Raw genomic sequence first — 17,317 nt, forward strand, 5'->3', positions numbered from 1 at the left:
ACTACAGAGCGTTGTTAAATACTGTTATTAATGAAGGTGAGAATAAATTATACAACAAACGTAAAATGAGCACCACAAAAAGACATTCTGACATAGGCTGAGCTTTAAGGAACAACAAAAAACGTAAATAAATGCACGTAAATATTAATAAACAAAAATAATTTTACTTTATTAATACATATTAATAAAGTACATCTATATGTAAAAGAAAGTGGTTAAAATGATACTTTTGTCCTTAAAACATTTCTATTTAAAAAACAAAAGCTTCCCTAACAACAGCGATATTTCGATAAGGTTAATCTTCGTAGGTCTTGTTGTTCGCGCGAGATTTTACGAGAGGATAAGTTGAGGGAACATGGCGACGTCTAATTTGCTAAAGGTAGGATCCACTTCGATTCAATTATTTGTACTCAGCGTCCGTGGAATTGCTTGTCATGTGTGCAGTGTGCTGTGGGCGTTTAGCTCCGGTGTTAACGAACAGCACGCTGCACCCGTTTACGGCCGTCCCGTCGGTGTTTACTTCAGCGTGGAGCAGTTAAGTTGCATCTGGCTAACATTAGCCACTTATCAGTGATTTAGCTGGCTACACAGAAAAGCTACAACACTGCTAAATGTGAAGGGAAACGGCAGATACGGGGGAGCTGCAGAGTCACAGGGATGTATTCTCTAATGAGCCTGCGTTAAAATACAACCACAGTCTGTGTGTGTGTGCGCGCGCTGGGTGCAGGTCTCATATCCTCTACCTGTCAGTGGCTCAGGAATCTGCAGCCAAGCTAAAGGCTGCCTGGAGCTGCTGTTTGCTCTGGTGGCTCCTGTAATCTTCAGCTGCTGTTTCGCTAACAAAGCTTCGCTTGTCAGACACCTATGGATGTGAGCAGACACAGGCTAGAGCTGAAGGCTAGGTATAGTTAAGTGACAGCAGCAGTCTATGCAACAACTGTCTATTCAGTAGGGAAATAACTCAGTGATTCTCAACAGTTACTGTCAGATGAACATTCTTTGACCAAAACAGAATCTGTGTGGATCTTTATTATGAAGGCCTTCACACGCAAGGTTAATGATAGGTGTAAATAATTAAATCTGCTACATGTGACCACTCTGCAGTGAGCTGTTTATGATTATCTGGTCCTTTAGCTTTTTACTTCTTTACCATAGTGCCATGTTTTCTTGCATTTATGAAATGATCTAGTAAAAAGTAAGAAAATTCGTTGTTTTCCTCTTATTTTATTGCCAACAAAAGGTCATCCAAATACAAAATGTGAAAGGTAAAAGGAGAAATGGGACACCAGAGGGTGAAAAAAGCTATGCAGACTATTTTGAGATCAACCTGTGTTTGTGCATATTAATCAAATTAAAAGCAAGAAATAGGCCACATACAGTTGTGTGATAAAGTATTTGTCAAACATGGTGGTGTCAGCCTGATGGTCTGGGGCTGCTTTGCTGCTTCAGGAAGTTGTACAGGTAGAACCATGAATCCTGCTCTCTACCAGAAAATCCTAAAAGAGAATCACCAGCCATCAGTTTTTGCCCTAAAACTCGAGCTCACTTGGGTTATGCAGCAGGACAATGATCCAAAACATACCAGCAAGTCCACCTCTGAATGGCTCAAAAAAAGAAATAAAATGAAGGTTTTGCAGTGGTCTAAGCAAAGTCCAGACCTAAATCAAATTGAGATGCTTTGAACTCACTTTAAACAGGCCGTTCAAGCTCGAAAACCCCCCAATGCGGCCTAATTAAAACAATTGTTCAAAGAAGTGTGGGAGGAATTCCTCCACAGTAATGTGAAAGACTCATTGCCAGGTATCACAAATGCTTGATTACAGTTTTTGCTGCCAAGCATGGAACAACCAGTTATTAGCTTTAAGAGGCAGTTACTGTTTCATATAGGGCCAGGTAGGTTTTGATCTTATATCAAATATCTTTCTCTAATATTAAAATGTGTTTGATAATTTGAAACATTGAAGTGTGACAAATATGCAAAAAAGTAAGAAACTGGAATAGCCTGTATGTACCTACGGTGGTTGGTCCAGCTGTAGGGAAGGCCAAAACTCTTTTGATGATTGCCAGAGAAACCGTGATATACTGGTGATTGATGTCTGCTAATGTCAGAGGCAGATATTTATTTCTTGTCACATCAGTTATTTTTCTTGGTTTCCTTGGCACAAGAGGTTAAAAAAAAAAACAGTAAAACACTAGCATAGTTGATCAGCCGCATTATTTTAAATATTAGGGTTGTTATGATCCCAGGATTTGTGACCAACTACACTAAAATCATAAAGGTATTTAAACTAGTTTGATGCAGAGAACCCGCACAAGGTAATCAACAAGTAATAAAATGTTATATAGCCACAAATTAAACTGTGCAACTAGATGGTAGTTTTGGTAGTCTAACCTTAGTCTATTTCATTTGCACTATTATCAAGTCATTGTGCAATAATTACCACTCTAAAAACTTGTCTTTTTTTATGTTTTTTTTTTTTTTGAATGATATATAACAAAAAAGAAACAAAAAAGCTAACACACTGCAGACTGAATCAATATCAGCACTGGCATTAATAATATCAGACATATCAAAAGTCCATCAGCACCGCAGCGTGTCTTGAATGAGTCACTATATGACCCATCAAAATGAAAAACAGCTGAGATTAAATTAAAATCCAAATGCTTTTATTTTGACTTTTTGTACAAATCTTAACACTGTGAATTGAACAAGCATCCAGTCCTTTAAGCTTCCTGGGGTTTCCACTGCAAAACAAGTTCAACACATCTGAGATATCTTTCCTTATCTGGCTTCACTTCACCTAACATCATCAATCAGGCTGAGTGGTCACACAAATCTGCTTCACAACTCGATAAGTACAGAGTTTATCACTCTAGTTATGAGGTGAAGTTGGCAGCATCTGACCAATCAGAAGAGAGGGGAAGAGCACTGAATGAAAGTCAGTAAAACTGAAAAGCAATATAAGAATAAAGCCGATTTAAGTCAGAGTGTGTAAGTTAACAGACTTCACAGTTTTGTTGTTAAGAAACAGGGAGGATCTGATATGCAGATTTAGCCTACTTGCAGATTTTATATGTGGTACAGAAGTACAAGGTTCAGACTTCCTGTTGTTGGATCATCTATATTAAGGCTTTTTCTGCTTACCAGGGAAAGACAAAGACTCTGTCACTGAAAATGTATTGTCAGGACACTGAGGTCAGAGCAGTTTTCCAGGAATGGTGATGGTGTTTTGCAATTCCTAAATCAGGCTTTATGGTCGGCCCGTGAAGTCATGTTTTAGTCTGTGGCTGAGGGGCAGCTTTGTCCATTTTGATAAGTCATCACAAGTGATTGTTCTCTGTGGGGAAGATTCTGCATTTCTGCTTCTCCTCTCACTGCCTCCCATTCCCTTTCATCTGTGTTGTCAAAAAGAAACCTCCATCTCAAAATTTTGTCATTGTACAGAGAAAAACAGAAAGCTGAGAAAGTTTCACAGAGAAAAACAGAAAGCTGAGAAAGTGAAACTTATATATACATATAAATAATCTTAAATTGCCAGGTGTTTGAAAGCAGATTAATGTTGAGTTGTAGCTCACCCTAAAGTTTTGTTTTAGTGAGTCATATAATTTGACTCTTCTCCTCTCCTGCTTGTTTCCAGAACAAAGGCTCCCTTCAGTTTGAAGATAAATGGGACCTGATGCGCCCCATAGTACTGAAGCTCCTGCGGCAAGAGTCCGTCACCAAACAACAGTGGTTTGACCTGTTCTCGTAAGTTTTCGGTGACTCTACCTCTGCGCTTTCACCTTAGGCTTTGGTTTTTAGATGTGATGATGTGACTCCTTTTTTTGCTTCTACAGAGATGTCCATGCTGTGTGCCTGTGGGACGACAAAGGTCCAGCTAAGATCCACCAGGCCCTCAAAGAGGACATATTAGATTTCATCAAACAAGCACAAGCAGTAAGCTTTTTGTCTTCCAGTTCATTTAAGTTCAGTGTTTCCTACACATACATGTTGCTTGGACAGCATATACAAGCATCTTACCCAACACTCAAGTATATTTTGTGACTTATTTTAGCGTTTTGTAAATGTTTTTGTATCTATCTGAGTAGATGAGAAAGCCTTCCTGTTTAACATCTTTGCATTTTTCTAATATTGTAGTTTTATCTTCCTTTACTGTGGCTATGTGACTAGGAAGAATGGGCAGTTTCCTAGTGATTACACTGAACTTTTCTAGACAGAGGTTGAACGAGCAAATATCCTCGATCCCAGACAATTACTTTTGATCGCAAGGTGATTGCACAGGTTGCCTAGGGGAGGCAACATGTCTTTAAACAGTCACAGTTTGACTTATATTGACTGCAGTCACTCTCACACAGATTGGGAAAGGTTTGCTGTCTAATTTGTAAATGCAGACAGATGCCTTCACATTACCATCAATCTGAGTCTGCAACAGGTCTCTTTGCAGTCGTGGACTCCACTCAGCTTGTTGTATTCTGGGTATATTCCTGTATAAAAGCAACATTATAGTTTCACAATAAATTGCCGTATTGTAGAAACTGCTTCATTATTTGTTGAGCAATTTTTGATTTGTATCTACGGGGTTCTGGCTGGACACTGAATGTAAGTAGTTGACATGAATTTCTGTGGATGCAGACAGCAACAAATTTGCACTTTTTGTCAATTTGTTACAGTTAATCACTTTATCTTCGTAGACAGATTGCATATAATTGCAAACGTAACCTCATTCAGTCACAGATGAGTAGCAGACCGACTGCATCTTATTGGTGTTTTAACTCCGTTGTGACACACCTAAGATGCTTTGAAGAAGACAACTGACAGCAAATGATCCTTTCTTCAAAGCAACCATTGCAAACCTCTCATCTCAGACCACTGTTTTGTGTGACTGTGACTCTGCGGCCACTACACCTGTCCATGGTTGTGATTGTTGACATGCTGCCACTGTTGCATCTTTCACGTCCGTCTGCTTGTAGCTAGTCTGATTGCTGTTGTTGGAATAAATGAAGCTAGATATGGAAAAAAATATATTTTATAATTTAAGCTTTCTTTGTTGTACAGCCCCTGTTTCAATGAACAAAATAGATTCATGTCATGAGTTCCTCTTTTGATCATTTTTGCAGCACACATAGACTTTCAGTTATTTGTGAGGTTGCTTCTACTTTACAGTAGCAGAAAAACCTGGTCCCACTGCCTTAGCTGACACTTTCACACAGTCCTCTGAAGATCAACTGCTCCTTTCTTCTCTCAGAAGGGACATTTGGGTTTTGAGAGTCCCCTTTATGCTTAATTGGCAGCATCATCGTCCAACATTAGCCAACTTCCCCTGACAGATGACCCGGTCAGGCCGGACGGCATTCTGCTCTCTAGTACTCAGAGCTTTAAAGTCACGCTGAAATGAGTTCCTCCATCCAGCGTTTAAAGAGTAGGTTTCCCTTTAACAGATTTTTTTTTCTCTAATATGGAGTGGCATTTGTAATAAAAATACTTAAAAGATATAAGTATTACAGAACTTTAGTAAAATCTAGCCTAGTCTCAATTTCAAACTGAGATTTATCAACTTGTTCCCCAAAGTTTTGTGTAAGTTCTCCTTTTTTTACCTGTTAGCTGACCGTTTTGGGAACTGCTCCATTAATTGTTGGATGAATGTTATGACAGAGATTTCAAATTATCTGTGTCTGTTTGAATGATAGATACAGGCTATGTTTTATTTCTCCAGACATTTAAAAAATACTTTCTGTTCTGACATCAGTTTAAATTTCTCATCAGTGTTCGTGCTGATTCTTTAAGGTGTATCTTAATTTTAAATATCGGCTACCAATTTATTTCTGCAGGTGCAAACTGACCCTAACTTGTGTCTCTCTCCTTTTCTTAGCGGGTGCTTAGTCACCAAGATGACACGGCGTTGCTGAAGGCGTACATTGTGGAGTGGAGGAAGTTCTTCACACAGTGTGACATTCTGCCCAAACCTTTCTGCCAGCTGGAGATCACTTTGATGGGTAAGCAAGGAAGCAACAAGAAGTCCAACATGGAGGACAGCATCGTCCGCAAGGTGAGTGGGTTTGTTTGTTTCTGTCTTTTTACTGTGATCCAAAGAAACATTCGTCAGTGTGCATGTTTGTGTTTAACATTTTTTCTCTATGCTCACTGCAGCTCATGCTTGACACATGGAACGAGTCCATTTTCTCCAACATTAAAAACAGGCTACAAGACAGTGCCATGAAGCTCGTCCACGCCGAGAGGCTGGGGGAGGCCTTTGACTCACAGCTGGTCATCGGAGTGCGGGAGTCATACGGTGAGAAAAACTGAGACACACCTGTTTCAAGCCTTTGTTTGGATCCTGCAGGCGACGTCTGAAGGTTCTGTTTGTCCAGTCATAGATCAGAAAGGGTAGAAAATATGACTGCTCGTGAATGACAGCGTAGTAGCTTTTGGTTTCAGCAGCTTGGTATTGAGGCTGAGGCCTCCTGTTCTACATGACAGACATTGTTTATGAATGCACAACAACTGGAGATGGTCTGCTTCACACCTTTTGGACTACCGGAAATACTCTTTGTGTTATACATACTAAAGTCTTGAGTCACCCCTCATTTCTTCGTATTTCTTCGCTTTTGCAATCAGAACAATGATCTGAATGCACCAAACATACTAACTCTTTACGGCGATGTCCACACCTACTCGGGTATTTTTGAAAACGCAGCTTTTTCTATGCGTTTGGGCCTTTGGGCCTTTCGTCCAGACGTAAACAATGTTTTTGCTCACTGAAAACAGATTTTTTTTAAAACTCCTGCCGGGGTGGAGATTTTCGAAAACTCAGTTTTCAGTTTCTTTCTTTCTTTCTTTATTGAATAAACTCCGGCCAAGAGGCCAAGTGAGACAAAATCCAAAATACTGTCTTTAGTTATTAACATTTGAAATGATGAAAACACTTGAAAAGTAACACAAAATTAGCTGCCTTTCCAGAAAAACACAAAAACTTTTCAGAAGTACTTAAGGATTTCTGAGTACTAGCCCTACGTCCCGGGGCTAGCGATATCTCTGGTCGGGCGACCAAAATCTATCTCAGCACTGCCCATCGGGCTAGCAATTTTGCGAGCCCTGAAAATGGAGCGCAGTAGAAAATGTAATTCATCACCATCTGTTAAAAAAACACAGGACCAGGAAGAGAAAAATATGAAAAACCACAGATATGCAAATCAACAGTCTTGCTATGTCTAGCCTTTGTACTACTTTTTTTTAACCACTTAACACTAACATTTGAGTCACTCAAGCTCAAAAAATTGTATTGTATCTCACTGTGTGATGATTTTTATTGTCCTGAGCAGTAAACCTGTGCTCCAACCCCGACGACAAGCTGCAGATCTACAGGGATAACTTTGAAAAAGCGTATATGGATTCTACTGAGAGGTTTTACAGAACACAAGCACCGGCCTACCTCCAGCAGAACGGCGTCCAAAACTACATGAAATATGTGAGTAACACTCCTGGGCCAGAAAACAGATTTCCCAGTTTCTCTGTTTATTTTAATGGAACTGCTGCTCACTGTTTACTTGCTGGTATAACTACCTTTATTTATCCCATATTTGTGAAATACCAACTATAAACATTTAAAACTTACAGGATTTTCATCTTTATATGTTTGCTTTTAGCTTTTTCTAACATGCATAAATATTGCATATATATGTTTTATTTTCATCAGGCTGATTCGAAGCTGAGGGAAGAGGAGAAACGTGCCCTGCGTTACCTAGAGACGAGACGTGACTGCAACTCTGTACAAGCAGTTAGTATAAGCTCCATTGTTTTAGTTTGAAATTGTGTAAACATAAACATCAATTTCTGTGGTCTCTAAATGTTTATATTCTATTTAATTTTTAAGCTTTTTCTTCTTTTTCAAGTTACAGTAAAAAATATTGTGCCACTTCCAAAAAAAAAATAAAAAAATATTGTGCCAGTTTTTGCCATATTTCACGATTTTCACCCAGAAATCAAAGACAAAAAGCATATTTTTAAAATATCCTTGTTTACTTTGTGTGATTAAAAGATTGCAAATAAATATTTAGAGTATGTAGCAGTTCAAGTTCCCTTGAACTGCAGTTTTTACTGTTTTTACAAACTGCTGTTTGTAGTATAGTGAATAATACAGATGTGGCCAGGCGTTCCTTTCACATATTTCCTTTTACTTTAATCTTTGGGTTATTTCATGCAAAGCCTATTTCACGTTTCCTCTTATTATTATTCCTTGATGGGCTTATTCCAAGTTTGGTCTTCTCCTCTTACTCTTGGAAAGACAGTGCTGAAGGATCGTCCCAAAAATGCTGATTTCTGATATCTGCACGTGTGTTGTCTCTGAGTGTTTTTGCCTCTGCTTATCTTTGCAGTTAATGGAGTGTTGCGTCAATGCGCTAGTAACATCGTTCAAGGAGACCATCTTAGCCGAATGTCCGGGCATGATCAAACGAAATGAGACAGAGAGTGAGTACGGCAGGACTGTTCCCACCAAAGGCTCAGCCAGCTCAGGTTTGCACTAGAAAATAGCCTGAACAAATCTCTCTGCATCTGTACAACATCCCTGTGTGATAGTATGACCAGCCTCGTTAATCTAAAACGAAGTCGGAGGTTTACACAGAAGGCGACGTGTGAGGTGGAAGGTCGTCACGATAGATCCGTCTGTCACAGCACTCGATGTTCTAACTGAGTGTCCTGTGGGATCCAAAGCTTTTACTTGGGGGAGGGGGGGGGGACTGGTTAAATAGTATACACTAAATTTCATAACGTTAATAAAAACAGGTATTCAGTGGATCATAACTGATTCTCGCGCTGGTTTGAAAACACACAGACTGAGTGCAGGAAGTGCAGAAGTTGTTCAGGTTAAAGTAAAACAAAAATAAGGATTTGAAACTCGTTACTCAGACATGAATTTGTTGTTTGTTTGTTTTTTAATAATAAAAGGCTTTCAAGTCTTGTATCTGTGCCCGAGCTTTGAGACTTATTCATGAGGTTTTATATCACAATAATAATTTTATACATTAAAGGTAGTCTGTGCTCGTTGCCACAGATGCATTTAGTTTTCAATTTGATATTTTAGCTGCTGGTATCACATCTTGTTCTTTTCTTTTGCTCACATTGCTGTTCACTGTAGATGAACACATCCTGGTGCATTAAACCTACCCAGAGATTATGTAGCATTTTTCTTCCAGACATTTTGCACGATTTCAATGTAAATGTCCAATATGGAAAATCTTAAGAATACATAAAAGTTTGTATTGGAGAATTGTTTCGTGATTAAGACCTCTGTCAAGTTTCTGGGCTGCATTAACCACCCATCCGTATTATTAATGCATCTGTGTGTGTGTGTGGTTTAATTCATGAAATTGACAAAGGCCTTCCACAATAATGGATTTTAAAGTAGCTCGTCTTCTGCTCGTGTTATAATGTAGCTACAAAATGAACATTAGAGACATGTCACTAGTACAGAAATGCACATTTAGGGATTTAGTTCAGTCTTAATTTTTCAAGTTGTATTGATTCTGGTAAAGACTGGGGCATCACAGAGTTATTTCTTGCAGTATATCATCTGTTTTAGGGTCTGCCCACCTCCTTGCTGTTGACTGCTCCATAACTCTGAGTCATAGTCTTTCTAAAAAGCAAGGATGATGCCTTTGCTTTCACCACAGAGTTGCACCTGATGTTTTCTCTCATGGACAAAGTGCCCAACGGCATCGAGCCCATGCTGAAGGACCTGGAGGAGCACATCATGAGTGCTGGGCTGGCCGATATGGTAGCGTCGGCGGAGACGATCACCTCTGTGAGTGTCGCACAGACAAACATGCCACACTGGTGATGGTGGGAGGTTAGCCAGAATAGACTGCAGGTTATTACAGTTTGTATTAACATCGAGATGCGTTTCAATGACAGCAGTAAATGCTGAGATGCCGTCATTCTTATTAATCAAAACGCCAGCTTGATAATGATCCAGAGAGAGATCGTTGGGGTTGGGAAAAGAAATGGGTGTGCAGCAGATGAGTTAATCTTATGCATGAAGACTAAACATCCATCCATCAATTTTCTTCCGCTTATCCTTGTCAGGGTTGCTGGGGGGGCAGCCTATCCCAGCTACCATAGGGCGAGAGGCAGGGTACACCCTGGACAGGTTGCCAGTCTGTCGCAGCGCTAACAGAGAACATGTTAGATTTTTATTTTTTGGTTGTTTTTTTTTAATATTGCAAAACATTTTCCTCACTTTACACCTCCACACTTCTGTTTAAGCTGAAAAATTCTCGTCTCACACTCAGTCCTTTTTATGCTAATAAATTAATTTAGAAATTTAGATGTGGTACACCAAATCTACACAAATCCTTGGACTCCTTAGATACCCCATCGGAGGGTATTGTTGTCACCCTGCCAGGAGGCCAAGTGGGCACCATGGACATCGAAGTTTGTGAATGCGATAACTCGAGACTGAAGCGATGTAGGAATTTAAAACTGATACCATAGGTGTATCTACTAAAAACTTCAGACGAGTTTGAACTTGACCTCAAGTCCAGAGGTAAAGTTTCTAAAAATCTTGTGGATGCAATATTCACCTGGAATTTTGAAAGAAAAAAATCTCGAAGGCTGAGGGGTACCACTGGCCTCAAAGTGTATGTCCCTTCTCTTTTAAGAAACACTATAAGGGTGTTGTCAGGGAGTAAGTTTATTGCTTTCTACATAATTTGTGCAGTGTGAAAATGAACCAGATGGGGGGGCTTTTATAAATGTTTTTAATTTTAAGAATAGTGCATTTGTACCTGTTTGTAACTGGTATTACAGGTTGTCCCTGTGGTCCTTATGGTCCCTTTTTTAACGGTTTAGATTTTTAATGCTTAAATTATAAAATTTAAGGCCTGTAGATAAAATTTCAACGTACTGTAAGTTTGTGGACCTTGAGCTTGGTTAATGTAAATCTGAACTTTTATCCTGATCTCAGTGAGTGGTTGCACCATCGGGTCTTTGTTGCAGGACTCAGAGAAATACGTGGAGCAGCTGCTCACCCTGTTTAACCGCTTCAGTCGACTGGTGAAAGAGGCCTTTCAGGATGATCCACGCTTCCTGACTGCTAGAGACAAAGTGAGTCACACTTTGTTCCATTGTAACTGTAGGGTGCCTGTCTTAGAATATCCTCAGAACTTTTTTTCAATCCTCTTTGCAGGCCTATAAAGCGGTTGTGAATGATGCCACGATATTTAAATTAGAGCTTCCCATGAAACAGAAAGGGTAAGAGAGCTGCCTGCATGAACTTCAGCTCCGAATGACAGCTTGATTACACTCGTCTCTCCTCACCTGCGTTTACAGGGTAGGGTTGAAAACTCAGCCTGAGTCCAAGTGTCCAGAGCTGCTAGCCAACTACTGTGACATGCTCCTGAGGAAGACTCCACTCAGCAAGAAGCTCACCTCTGAAGAGATCGAGGCCAAGCTCAAGGAAGTGGTAAGTTTAGTGTTCTTGTAAGTTTTTAAAATGGCATTCCTGCATCTGACATTGATCTACTGTTAGTTATTGCCCTGGAAGTCTTGAGAGAACATGCAGGAAGAACATGAAACAGGCAAGCTCTGACTTTATTGGAACGTTAAGAAGTAAAGAGCAATAACCTCAACAAATTTGTGCCAACTCAGAAAAATATTCTTACGTGTTTGAATTCTCAAGAAACTGCAACAAACACCGAAAGTCGCTGCTGAGTCCTTTCCAACCGGTGTTTATTTAAATTTATTTATCGGTTTTCCTGCAGCTTTTAGTCCTGAAGTATGTCCAGAACAAAGATGTTTTCATGCGCTACCACAAAGCCCACCTGACCCGTCGGCTCATCCTGGACATCTCAGCCGACAGCGAGATAGAGGAGAACATGGTGGAGTGGCTCAGGGTAGGAGCTAACGGGGAACATTTACTTTCTATTTTTCCTTCTATGAAGCTCACCTTACTCTGTTTACTAAATGTTTTCATCAGTGAGACATCTGGGGCTGTCTCCTTTTCATTTATCATCACAAGTATCACCGACAGAACATCATAATGAGAAACTGCTCGCAAATTAACACAGACACAATTAGTAACACGATTAATTGATTAATCTTTACTGTGATGTCATTTGTCCAAACAGGAAGTAGGAATGCCAGCTGACTATGTCAACAAGCTAGCGAGGATGTTCCAAGACATCAAGGTGTCGGAGGACCTCAACCAGTCCTTCAAAGAAATGCATAAACATAACAAGCTTGCTTTACCAGGTAAAGTCAGAAAATGTTTTATTTAATAAAATGATGACAGAGTTTGATAGTTTGGGGAAGCAAGTACATTTTACTTTCTTGCTTTTCTCCACTGAGATGAGCAGATTGATGTCACTCATGTATAATCTAAACACAAAGACTAATGAGCAGTAGATTAGCTTAGCATAGAGGCTGGAAATGGGGGAAACGGCTAACCCCTACGACTTTGTCTTCTGGGTAGAATAAAAAAGTAACATAACATGTAAATTATTGGGAGGAGACACAACCCCAAAGGGGATTTCCCTTACAGTTCAATACACTGCAATCTACATCCTCCACGAGAACAGTGAGCACAGTGTTCAAAATAGACAGACATCAAATACTGTTTTAACATTAGATAACACAAAAGCCTAAAGACTTTCTTTATGCTAAGCTAACTAGTAGCTGGTTTCAGCCAGCAAGGTGCAGTAATGTGTACTTTTGACTGGGATGTGCTATAACTGTAAACTGTTGGTTTACATGTTGGTGCGCTCCCTTGCAGCTGACTCGGTCAACATAAAGATCCTGAATGCTGGAGCGTGGTCGAGGAGCAGCGAGAAGGTTTTTGTGTCTCTCCCTACGGAGCTGGAGGATTTGATACCTGAGGTAGAAGACTTCTATAAGAAGAACCACAGTGGCAGGAAGCTTCACTGGCATCACCTCATGTCCAACGGCATCGTGAGTCTAACGTGTCTGCACAGGAACTCACAAAAGCAACTTAACTGTGAAATTGCACCATTCCAGTTACTGTAATGGCCAAAGCAGTTTACTGGAAAACTTTCACTGGTGCAGCTTTGCATATTTCACAGATTAGAATAATCCTTTTTTATCTAATACTGAGCTCAGCAGCTTCTCCACTTCTCCACTGTCTGAAATAAGCTAATCAGCTCCTGTCCCTTCAAACCAGCATCATTCTGATTATTTGCCCAAGGTTAGAAAAGCATGTGTGTGTCTGAGGTGACCACATTAGCATATTAATTCTGTATTGAACATTTTCCAGGCAGTTCCTTCAAACTTTTTACAAAGGAGAGTTTCGACCGTGCACATGTACTCCTCCCGCGATCTATTATTTCTTTATTGTTTGAACTTAGTAATCTAAATAAAATGTACTTCTCCAGATAACGTTTAAGAACGAGGTGGGCCAGTATGACCTGGAGGTGACCACATTCCAGCTGGCGGTGCTGTTTGCCTGGAACCAGCGACCGAGGGAGCGGATCAGCTTTGAAAACCTCAAATTAGCCACTGAGCTGCCCGATGCAGAGCTGCGGCGCACTCTCTGGGTAAACAACGAGGACAAAAGTGCCTGTGAACTGTAGATGACTGTCTCTACCACGTCTTAGACAAACAAGTTTGTTCTTTTGTTTGATTAATACAAGATTTTCTGTTTCCCTCCTTAAACCTCTCTGTTCGCCCAGTCTCTGGTAGCGTTTCCCAAACTCAAGAGGCAGGTGTTGCTCTATGACCCGGCAGTGTCTTCGCCAAAAGACTTTGCAGAAGGAACGTTATTCTATGTCAACCAGGAATTTTCTCTCATGTAAGTGATCACGTTCACCCTGTTCCTCTCTTCTTCTTCTTCTTCTTCTTATTCACAACTTTGCCTCTTTAGTTCTTTCTGTGAAGTTTTAATACACAGTCTGGTCTTAGTGAGGAAGAAATATAATTTTGCACACTCTGTTGTTTCCAAATGACTCATAAAATCCATTACATAACTTTTGAGTGGTTGGAAGTTTAGCTCTGTGCATGTGTTTCAGCTTTTACCACATTTATAGCATCAGATGTACTTGAGGAACACTAGAGATGCTGAGAGGTTATTGAATGAAATTATCATATTCCAAAAATAGGAACATTTCAGATTCAAAATCACTTCATTCTCTTTTTAATTTGAAAACACTTTTGTTTTTAAGAACAGGATCTTAGATGTGCTTTAAATGTGCAGCCCTATGCAAAAATCTTGAGGCTCCCTTAATTTTTTATGAAGTTTTTCTACGAACGCAAGAAATTGTTGCAGTGATAAATGAGAATGCATTATATAAATGAGAAAAAAAGAGTTTTTGTCTAATAACATTTTTGTGATTTGAAACTAGCAATAATAAGTAATATAAAAATATATGCAAATGTAATACAAATAATATTATTATAAATAAAAACCTATTAAATAAATAATAGCTTAGGTAAGCAGGGTTAGACAACTAGCAGCTTCTTCCGGGCCTCTCTGCGTCACTGCTGTTAGTGCGAACAGACCAGTGATGATGGTGTTAATAGTTGGTCACACTGCAGACCAGATATCTTAGTTGAGACCACAGGTCCATACGCTGACCCGGGGCATTTATTTTTCAAATTCAACTTTACAGAAAAAATTCCAAGGTTCAGAAAAGGGGGAAGATCAACCTGATCGGTCGGCTGCAGCTCACCACGGAGCGAATGAGAGAGGAGGAGAACGAGGGCATCGTCCAGCTCAGGATACTAAGAACACAGGTACAGAGATGAGCTCGCAGCATGCAGGTGGAGAGGCTGGTGTATCTTCAATTGTTTTGAACTTCACCTACTGTGAATAAAGAGCCTCACAGTGCAGTTTCTTGACCTGCTTTGTTATTTTTCCACCCTCTTCTTTTCCTTTTCTCACGTCCAGGAGGCCATCATCCAAATAATGAAGATGAGGAAGCGCATCAACAACGCTCAGCTGCAGACGGAGCTGGTGGAAATCCTAAAGAACATGTTTTTACCACAGAAGAAGATGATCAAGGAGCAGATTGAGTGGCTGATAGACCATAAGTACATAAAGAGGGATGAGACGGATATAAACACCTTCATCTACATGGCATAGCAGAGCACATTAGGACGACTTGTTCTGACTTTGGTTTCAGTGGATCAGGCCTGATGGACACTAGAATACTTCCAGGCTCCCCGTCCTTTATTTAAAAAAACAAAAAATCCTGTGCAGAGAGGCATGAATTTTAAGACTGACTCCTATTTAAAAAAATTCAACTTCCTGCCTTAAAGTTGTACAGACATAAAAAAACAAAAACAAAGACCAGTTGCAGTGGGAGTCTGCACCAAGTGATCATAAGTATTTTTAGTTACGGCGGGGTTCCTCTGCCGTCCAGATGAGGCTGTTAATCTTTAATGGTCTGCTTGTGATGCAGTGGTGCATCATCGGGGCAGCCACTATAACACTCCTGCTCAGTGCTTGCACACTTCTGAAGGCATGCTGACAGGAAACGGCCGAGGAACTCAAAATACCTGCAGTCCACTTTTAATCCATGCCAAATCCACATCATCTGAACGTTGAATAAAGCGCCGCCCGCGTCCCTCAAAGGCTGCTATAACCTGTTTATGGTGGCGGCTCTCTGCAGTTAAAGTGATCAAACACTTAATCTGGACTTTGTGTGAATAAATAAACAAAACAAGATAAGCACTTCACAGTTTGCAGGACTGAACCAGACAACAATCTAGAGCCAGCTCCAGACTCCCTCAAGCCTCTGGCCCTGGGTAAAAAGTTAGAATCCGAGTCCCTGCGACCAAATGTACCCAGGAACAGAGGTGGGAGTGATGCCAGGAAGCCTGGGAGAGGAGGCTGAGGTCAGTATTACACATGGTTAAAAACTACAATTCAAAGCTATAAGAAAGTGTACTGTGAGATGTGAATAATGAAATGATGAAATAAACAGCACCTTATTATAAAACAACATGTAGGCTTGTCTTTCATCACATGAACAGTTTAGGTGATTTCTTTTTTTTAAAAGGAAGCCCTAACAATCCTCTTAATTGCCCTCAATTGAGGTATATTTGGAGTCATTTACAAGCCTGTTTCCAGGCAGAGCTAAGAGCAGCGTACGCTTCCTTCACTCAAATATTTTGTTCATAGAAGCTTTAAAGAGGTTGAAGCTCCAGCAACTCTAAACTAGGATAAAAAAAAACAGCTTTATTACTTGATCAGCACCACAAGCCAAAACGCGTTAGTCAAGTAATAAAGCTGCTGTTTATACTGCAAGTGTTGCTAGAGCCTCGACCTCTTCAGACCCTTGGTTCTTCTAAACGAACCTAGGAAGTAGGTGAAGTTATGCTAGAAACCTCCATTCTGTGTCAAGAGGCTATCAATGAATCATTTTTCCCAAAGCTACACCTTGTAACCAAGCAGGAAGAGACTGTGGAGAATGCAGTGTAGGTTTATAATAGACTGCCAGTTGTTTTGTTTTCACACAAAGTGTCTCTTATAATTTGGCACTACAGCAAGTTTACTTTAGCCCAGAGGTACCCAGACTTTCCTGGGATCAGTTGCTAGTTTGGAATAAAACAAGAAGCCCACTGTTTAAAAATGTGCTCATTGGAAGCATCACAAAGAAGGACGATGAGCCAGTCGCCGTGCCGTGCTCCTCTGTTTCTCCGTCAGATTCTCTCCTCACTCGTCACCACCGGTTTTCAGTCATACATGTACTCCTTTTCGAATTTTAGCCATGTACAAGTAATCCCTGTGAGCTGAAAGCTCAAGATTCAGACTCCTTGAAACACCCATGGTATGATCATCTCAGGTAAACCCCACCTACCCCCTGTGTCAGACAGAGTGGAACTGATGGATGGATCAAGCATGAACCAAGTAAAACTTATTTTGAACCATTAATCATGAAAGGCTTCCTTCAGCCTCCATTTATAGGCCAGGAGGGCTGTTGCAGTTTCTTGTGTTAATAAACACGCAAGGTTCGCCTATCGGATAACACTCTGGTATGGTAGTTAATTTAATAGTGAGTAAATCTAACATGTTACAGCTAAGTGCTGCTATAATGAGTACAACTTCGAGCTCATCTAAAATGTTCTTTTTTTTATTATTATTATTATTATTAATTTGCAGGATCGTGGTCCAAAACCAACAATAAATACTGATGCAAGGTGAAAAGTTATTAAGCGACCAAAATACATCATCTTTATGAACTTTAGTAATAATTATATCAGTTGTGTTGTAAAAGTACCCTCTTGTAGTCCAGGGCCAATCAGAGGTCACCAATAATTCTGGCATAGATTCTCTTGGGACAACAGCTGTCCCAGGTTTTTGTGCCT

General features: G+C 40.1%; 1 protein-coding gene across 2 annotated transcripts; it reads left to right on the forward strand.

Annotated features, from left to right (window-relative positions):
• The first annotated feature begins 294 nt into the window (after positions 1–294).
• Positions 295–15,967, forward strand: LOC101465747 (cullin-5). 2 transcript variants are annotated; one of them, XM_004551200.3, is made up of 19 exons: positions 295–379; positions 3,639–3,748; positions 3,838–3,937; positions 5,871–6,047; positions 6,149–6,290; positions 7,321–7,466; positions 7,695–7,775; positions 8,374–8,512; positions 9,670–9,800; positions 10,994–11,101; positions 11,184–11,248; positions 11,327–11,459; positions 11,758–11,889; positions 12,124–12,247; positions 12,768–12,943; positions 13,384–13,545; positions 13,681–13,799; positions 14,617–14,740; positions 14,895–15,967. In XM_004551200.3, the coding sequence occupies exons 1-19, from the start codon at positions 356–358 to the stop codon at positions 15,087–15,089; spliced, it is 2,388 nt and encodes a 795-aa protein (XP_004551257.1). In that variant the 5' UTR covers positions 295–355; the 3' UTR covers positions 15,090–15,967. The 2 variants fall into 2 exon arrangements, with proteins under 2 accessions (XP_004551257.1, XP_004551258.1); XM_004551201.5 differs by having other exon boundaries at positions 8,374–8,467.
• The last annotated feature ends 1,350 nt before the right edge of the window (positions 15,968–17,317 follow it).

Source organism: Maylandia zebra, linkage group LG10 (genome assembly GCF_041146795.1).
Source record: "Maylandia zebra isolate NMK-2024a linkage group LG10, Mzebra_GT3a, whole genome shotgun sequence".
In the NCBI taxonomy this organism is placed as follows: Eukaryota; Metazoa; Chordata; class Actinopteri; order Cichliformes; family Cichlidae; genus Maylandia; species Maylandia zebra.

Bases quoted from the DNA above. Each gene is read 5' to 3' on its own strand.
- LOC101465747 (XM_004551200.3), top strand. From the start codon at position 356: ATGGCGACGTCTAATTTGCTAAAG. The intron at 11,249-11,326 runs GTAAGAGAGCTG...CTGCGTTTACAG, and splicing joins CTTCCCATGAAACAGAAAGG to GGTAGGGTTGAAAACTCAGC. The intron at 11,890-12,123 runs GTAGGAGCTAAC...TTGTCCAAACAG, and splicing joins ACATGGTGGAGTGGCTCAGG to GAAGTAGGAATGCCAGCTGA.